Consider the following 7,255-nt stretch of genomic DNA (forward strand, 5'->3'; position numbering starts at 1 on the left):
CATCCTCCCTTCTTTTTTCCATCTGAATTTGGCATCTCTCGCCCGACGCCATGCAAAATTAAACAAAAAAGGAGGAGGAAAAGGCAACGCCGAAGATCGTAGAAGGTGAAGAGGAGAGGATCATCGGTAAAAGACGAAGACGAGAAGAAAGTTCGGCGTTAATGGAACGAACGGCCTTTGCTTTCTTCTTCTTGCTCCTCATTGGCCTGGCCTTCTTCATGGGGCCATCCGCCGCCCAAGAGACGGCGGGGCCGATGACCGACGCCACCGCCCTCCTCTTCCTCAAGGACTCCTTCACCGGTGCTGGCGACGCCCTCAACTCCTGGTCCTCTTCCTCCACCTTCTCCCCTTGCAGCTGGTCCGGCGTCATCTGCGACAGCGGCGTCGTCACCGGCCTCCGCCTAGCCGGGCTTGGCCTCGCGGGGACCATCAACGTGACGGCTCTCTCCCACTTCAAGGGCCTCCATTCCATCAGCTTCAATAATAACAACTTTAACGGTCAACTACCGCCGGGCTTCGACAGCCTCCAAAGCCTCAAGTCTGTTTTTCTCTCTCACAATGCCTTCTCCGGCGAGATCCCTGACGGAGCCTTCGCTTCCATGCGCTCCCTCAAGAAGCTCTGGCTCAACAACAACCAATTCACGGGGCGCATCCCGGCCATCTCCAACGTCTCCAAGCTCATTGAGATTCGGTTGGAAGGCAACGCCTTCGAAGGCGCCATTCCTTCTATTGACATCTCCTCACTCAAGTCGTTCGACGTGTCGAACAACCGCCTCACCGGTCCTATTCCCGCTACCTTGGCTCGATTCAGCGCCGCCTCTTTCGTCGGGAATCCAGGTCTGTGCGGGCCTCCTCTCGACTCCACCTCCTGTGAAACACCGCCACCGACCACACAACCGTCGGCGAATCGAGAGCCTCCAGAGAAACAGAGTCGCCTCGGGACAGTCATTGGCGCCTTGCTCGGGATTGTAGCTGCGGTTCTCATCCTCATCGCCGTACTTGTGATGCTCTGCCGCCGTCGATCGGGGGAGGAAAAGAACGAAACGGTCGGCTTTACGGCGTCCGCAGAAGCCATGGAGTCGGCGGAAGTGCCCAGTACTGCGATCCCTACCGCCACCACGACGGCCGGATTCGTCCAAAAGCCGCAAGACCAGGAGTCAGGGTCGAAGTCGAGCCGCAAGCGGTCTACCGGCTCGACCCGTAGCCCGGCGGCGGCGACGGCGGCGGCCACCGACTTGGTCATGGTTAACGAAGACAGGGGAACGTTCGGCCTCACGGACCTGATGAAGGCCACGGCAGAAGTGCTCGGCAACGGCAGCTTAGGCTCCGCCTACAGGGCCACCATGACCAACGGCTTGAGCGTCGCCGTCAAGCGCATGCGCGACATGAACCGGGTGAGCAAGGAGGCCTTCGAAGTCGAGATGCGGCGCCTCGGGATGCTCCGGCACCCCAACGTCCTCACTCCCCTGGCCTACCATTACCGCAAGGAGGAGAAGCTCATCGTCTCGCAGTACGTCCCCAAGGGAAGCCTGCGCTACATTCTCCATGGTAATCAATCAAACGCCATGGCGATCGAAATCATCCTTCATATTTGATCTTCGATCAACTAATCATTGCGTGATCATGGAAGGCGATCGGGGAGCAGCGCACCGTGCATTGGATTGTCCCACGCGGCTCAAGGTAGCGCTGGGGATCGCGCGCGGCATGGCGTACCTCCACGCCGAGCTCGCCGCTCTCGACGTGCCGCACGGGAACCTGAAGTCCGCCAACATCCTCCTCGGCGACGACTTCGAGCCGCTGATCGCCGACCACGGCCTCGCGTCGCTGGTGAGCGTGGCGCAGTCGTCGCAGGTCATGTTCGCGTACCGGACGCCGGAGGGCGCGCAGCACCGCACCGTGTCCCCCAAGTCCGACGTCTTCTGCCTCGGCGTCATCATCCTCGAGCTGGCCACCGGGAAGTTCCCGTCGCAGTACATGAACAACACCAAGGGCGGGACGGACGTGGTGCAATGGGCGGCGTCGGCCATCGCCGAAAAGCGGGAAGAGGAGCTGGTGGACACGGACGCCGCCGGCCCAGGCGCGCCAGAAGGAATGGTGCGCCTCCTCAGGGTGGGCGCCGCTTGTGCCAACTCGAACCCAGAACAGAGGCCTGAAATGTTGGAGGTGGCAGAGCTCATCGAGGAGATCGTTAGCGCCGTCGCCGGCGAGGTGGAGCAGTCGTAGGATCGACGGATGCCACTTCATCAACCTTCTTGATTGGTAGGATTAACATGGTGGGAGCGTAACAAGGGACGCAGTTGAGCTGTTTCATGCTAATTAAGTGCTATTCCTTGAAGATGATTACAGTTTTATTTCCTTTACCATGGAAGAAGCTAATTAAGATGTTGTTTGTTGTGAGAAGATGAAGAAGAGAAAAGCAGTAGCATCCAAAAATCTTCTTCTTGTGCGGAATGCCACTGTAAATGAAGGCGAAGGACGACAATAGCAAAGCTACGTTCCATAATCTACTGTAACACTAATTTCATATGAATATTGCAACAATGATCAGTGAAAATTGGACTGATTTTGTGCAGCTTAATCTGTTATTTAATTGTTGGTTTTGTCCCCATTTTACTTGATTTTCCATTCATTCTGCAGTTCATGCTCCAACAGCTACCGGTTAGGGCATCCACAATGCTATAATCAGTGGTGGATCCAGGAATTCAATCATGGAGGGGCGGCCGCGAAGTACGGCGAAATTTTTTTTAATAATAACTTCTATGTAATTTAAAAATATTTTTAAATAACTTGGCATACAGGAGAAAAAAGTACAATATTATGAAAAAAAACTCGTACAATAATATTAAAATATTAAAGCAATCTACTAACGAATACGTGACAATTGCATTCTTCGAGACTCCATGTTCTGAAAACGTTGTAAAATTGGCTCATTGTCGACAGTATTAAAAACATCTTTTTCGATATAGACTACCAAACTATCATTCATCCATTCATCTCCAATCATGTTTCGCAAATCTGTTTTGACAATATTCATTGCCGAAAACACTCTTTCAACGGTTGCAGTGGCAACTGGAAGAAGTAAGGCTAACTCAATCATCCGATAAACCAAAGGAAACACACGGTTCTTCATTGTTTCAATCATTTTCTTTGCAAGATCTCCCAAATCTGAAATGCCTTCAAACCATTCATCTGATATGACGTCATCAATATATGTTTCAAGCTCTTGTTCAACCAACATACGCTCACTCCAAGAAAAATCATCCTCATAAAAATGAGTCAGACGTACTAATTTCTGTACATCAAATCTAGAGAACGAATTCCTAGGATCAAGGCATGACATATAAATCAACAAATCTATAGTTGTTTCATAGAAACGACTATCCATCTCCTGTAGAATAATATCGATAGCCTACAATTTAAAAATCAAACAACAAAAAAATTTAATAAATATGTTACTGTTTAAAAGAATTTAATTGACGGTAAACAAAAAAGGAATTATGAAGTTACCTCACAAAAGATTTCAACATGGTAGTAGTGATAAAAATTAACATTTTTTCTATCTCTCTTCAAACGACTACGGCTGTTGATGTTATCTGTCATATTAATTATTTCAATGGAATGAGTGTTACAAAACTTCTTCACATCCTCAAGTAAAATATCACATCCAGAATCTCTCAACTTTTGTAATTTGTATTTCACATTATTGATCAAATGCATCGCATTCACAATATTTTGATCTTTCTCTTGTAGAACGGTTGACAAATGATTTGTGATTACAAATATACGTTTTATCAATAGTAGAATAAACACAAATTCATACCTCTCCATTCTTTCAACCAAAGTTCTACTTAAACCCTTAGAAGAACGATCACCATCATCAATCAAATTTGGAAGAACCTCTATAACAGATGGCCACATTTGTTCAATACGACATAAAGTTGAATGATGAGACCCCCATTGTGTATCTCCAGGTCTAGCTAGACTAGTTTCTTGGTTTAGTCCTCTACCAGAACTAATATCTCCTCTTTCAAGAAGTTTAACTTTTCTATCATGTTCAAGTTGTCGAAGTTTGTCGGCCCTTTTGCAAGATGATGCAGATGCGTTCACAATCGAACCAACAATCCACATGAAATTACAAACATATTGATTTGCTTGAGCAACAGCTATAACCACTAGCTGGAGTTGATGAGCAAAACAATGAACATACAATGCATACGGATTTTCGTTCATTATCAGTGACTTTAAGCCATTAAATTCTCCAGACATATTTGAAGCACCATCATATCCTTGACCCCTCAATCTCGCCACTGGCAAACCATACTTAGCAAATAAAGAGTCGATTGCCTCCTTCAAACAAGCAGCTGTAGTTGTTGCAACATGAACTACAGCCATAAATCGTTCAATCACCTCTCCATGTTTGTTCACATATCTAATAACAACTGCCATTTGCTCTTTCACTGAACAGTCACGAGCCTCATCAAGTAGTAAAGTGAACCACCTATCTCGAAGATCAACTAGAATAGCATTTGTGGTCTCAACTGCACAAGCATTCACCAATTGCTTTTGAATTTTTGGGGCAATCATTTGATTATTTCCAAGTGCATTCATTCCAACAACTGCCGCAACTTCTGGACACTCTGAGCTATACCATTTGAGCAATTCTAAAAAATTTCATCTATTGGATGATGTTGAAGACTCATCATGTCCCCGAAAAGGCAATCCTTGTAACAATAAAAATCGAATTACTTTTAAAATGGAAGTCAAGCGTTTGCGATAAGCAACTTCAAGCTCATGTTTTCCCGATGAAAATGAATACTCCACACTTTGTCTTTGATTGTTGAAACCCTCAAACTGTATTCTTGTCTCATTGTGCGCACTACCAACTCCACCTACATGCTCATTGAATTTTTCAATTATTTTTTTCCAATTTATTAAACTAGATCTCGTAAACACATCATCTCCTCCAAACCCTATATTACTAGGTCTAAAAAGATAACACCAGAAACAAAAGGCTGCATCCTTTGAAACACTATACTGCAACCAATCACGGTCTTTAAACCAAACCTCTCTGAAACATTTATTGTCTTTACCCATTTTTTTCTTGGAAAATTATGGCCTCGAGGTTGACAAGGGCTCATAGCAACATATTCTTTTCGAATACGATCTCTAACACCAACATCATAGTCTTCAATCAATTTTCGTAAACCAGGATCAACAACAATTTCTGCTTCACTACTCAGATTTTCAATATTTTCAAATAAAATTTGCGGAGGAGGAGGAGGTGGTGGTGGTGCAGGAGTAGACTCTTAGCTTCATCCGGAACACTAGACAATTCAATTGAACTCCTAGGCCTCTTTGCAAAATATTTCAACATTTTCTACAAATTATAATGTATGGGAAAAAATTATCAACATAAAGTAATGTGAACAATTTAACAATAACACAAATAAATTATTTACCATCATTCATCAACAATTCTTTTAAAAAACATAAAATTAATTTAGCATAAATTATCAATATTCACAAATTACAATTAACTAACAGCTAATAAAAAAAACTAATTACATATTCGGAGTTTATACAAAAACTAAATTACAAATTATCCAACCATTAAATATGCAAAATCTAAATTTTCAATTATCCAACAATCAAATATAAAAAACAACTAAACATTTAAACTATCAAAATTTTAAATTGTTAATTGTATCATACATTATAATCAAGAAACAATCAAACAATTATTAAAAAAAAAAAATCCAATAATCCACTTACCGGAAGGGCGAAGGCTGAACTCTGAAGGCTTCACATTTAGGCTTTGGTGCTTTGCCTCTTTGATTGGTACTCGGTAGAGAGAAAAAAAAATCTTTGGGCGCAAGGCTTTGCCGCCTTGGTCGGCGCTCGGCAGAGAGAAAAAACGAAGGGCAAGTTTGTGAGCGGCGGAAACAAAAAAAACGGAGGAGAGCAGGGAAATTGGTTCACAGTTAAAAAAGCAATTGGTTGGACACGTGGTTCACAATTAAATTGAAAAAGGTAATTGGAAAAATATAAAAAGTAAAGCTTTATATGGAAACGTATCAAAAAAGTAAACCTTTATAAAAAGAAATTAAAAACGTGAATGGTGTTGGGACCTTAGATGGCTAGAGGGGGGTGAATAGCCTCTTTGAAAAACACTAAACACAAATTTCTTCAAGAACTTTGTTAGCACAGCGGAATTAGAAAACTAAAACAAGAAAGCACAGCACACTAACTCAGAGATTTACGAGGTTCGGGGATAACTTGCCCCTACTCCTCGGCGTGTCCGTAAGGTGGACGAATCCTCTTGATCTTTCGGTAGATCACACCCCGGAAGCTATCCGGCTAAAGGATTCTCCTTCTCGGTGGAGTAACCTCTCCACAAAGTCTTTAACAGCAGTAAGAAATTAAGCACAAGACTTACAGTAGTGGCTCAAGTGAAATGATCAAAGGAAGCTCACAGCCACAATCAGCGAAGAACAAGCACACTGCTTCAATCTTCCAGAGAGTTTTTTTTCCACAGTGTTTTTCACAGCAAGAGCACAAAAAGCATTGTTACGAGAGCCTCTCCTCTCCACCTTCATATGCCTCTCTGCTCTGTAACGGATCTCTGCCAAACCTGCAGCAAATCCCTGCAAATCCCTGCAACCGTCCACGACGTCGCCAATCACGCTTCTTCCTTGTCTGATTGTCTCAGCTCCCACCAATGGCATCCTCGTTTCCATTGGTACCTCTGAGCTTGAACCTATCAGCACAAGTCAAGCTGATTTCGACCAAACGGCTGCCAGCAGATCGCAAACGAGACGTTGCTACCAAAACTGGTTTGTCCGCACAGCAAAAGCTTTTTCGTCGCCTTCTACTAATGATCCTTAATTTGAATTCACCCAACATCAAGTAATCTGTAACCTGTAACTTCGAGAAAGCTTACAGCAGATGGTTAGAAACGAAATAGGTAAAAGCAATTGCGAATCAGAAACAATAAGAGAAAGCGCATGCAAAACAAGCCATACTGTGGATCGGTCAGCAGACCGATCCACGCTTCTATTTATCGTCACTGATCGGTCTGGTGACCGATCAGGTTCTTGTCTGATCGGTCCCAAGACCGATCCACCCCTTCACGCGAATCTGGCAACGAAGCCTGATCGGTCTGTGGACCGATCAGGACTCAGCTGGATCGGTCCGTAAGACCGATCAGTATCCACTCAGCGCTACTGAGGATCATCTGATCGGTCCCCGGACCGAT

The 7,255-nt window shown here is 44.5% G+C and overlaps 2 protein-coding genes across 2 annotated transcripts; one reads left to right on the plus strand and one right to left on the minus strand.

Annotated features, from left to right (window-relative positions):
* Window positions 1-254: 254 nt before the first annotated feature.
* LOC122044163 (pollen receptor-like kinase 3) lies at window positions 255-2,223 on the plus strand. The gene is made up of 2 exons (XM_042604698.1): window positions 255-1,548; window positions 1,631-2,223. The coding sequence occupies exons 1-2, from the start codon at window positions 255-257 to the stop codon at window positions 2,221-2,223; spliced, it is 1,887 nt and encodes a 628-aa protein (XP_042460632.1).
* Window positions 2,224-2,863: 640 nt separating this feature from the next.
* On the minus strand, window positions 2,864-4,608 carry LOC122044172 (zinc finger MYM-type protein 1-like). The gene is made up of 2 exons (XM_042604706.1): window positions 3,508-4,608; window positions 2,864-3,409 (listed from the first exon to the last, which is right to left on the minus strand). The coding sequence occupies exons 1-2, from the start codon at window positions 4,606-4,608 to the stop codon at window positions 2,864-2,866; spliced, it is 1,647 nt and encodes a 548-aa protein (XP_042460640.1).
* Between the last annotated feature and the right edge of the window lie 2,647 nt (window positions 4,609-7,255).

This window comes from Zingiber officinale, chromosome 1B (genome assembly GCF_018446385.1).
Source record: "Zingiber officinale cultivar Zhangliang chromosome 1B, Zo_v1.1, whole genome shotgun sequence".
In the NCBI taxonomy this organism is placed as follows: Eukaryota; Viridiplantae; Streptophyta; class Magnoliopsida; order Zingiberales; family Zingiberaceae; genus Zingiber; species Zingiber officinale.

Coding starts and splice junctions, on each gene's coding strand:
- LOC122044163 (XM_042604698.1), top strand. CDS start 255: ATGACCGACGCCACCGCCCTCCTCTTCCTCAAGGACTCCTTCACCGGT. Junction 1,549..1,630: donor CCTGCGCTACATTCTCCATG/GTAATCAATCAA, acceptor TGATCATGGAAG/GCGATCGGGGAGCAGCGCAC.
- LOC122044172 (XM_042604706.1), bottom strand. CDS start 4,608: ATGAATGCACTTGGAAATAATCAAATGATTGCCCCAAAAATTCAAAAG. Junction 3,410..3,507: donor ATGTTGAAATCTTTTGTGAG/GTAACTTCATAA, acceptor TTTAAATTGTAG/GCTATCGATATTATTCTACA.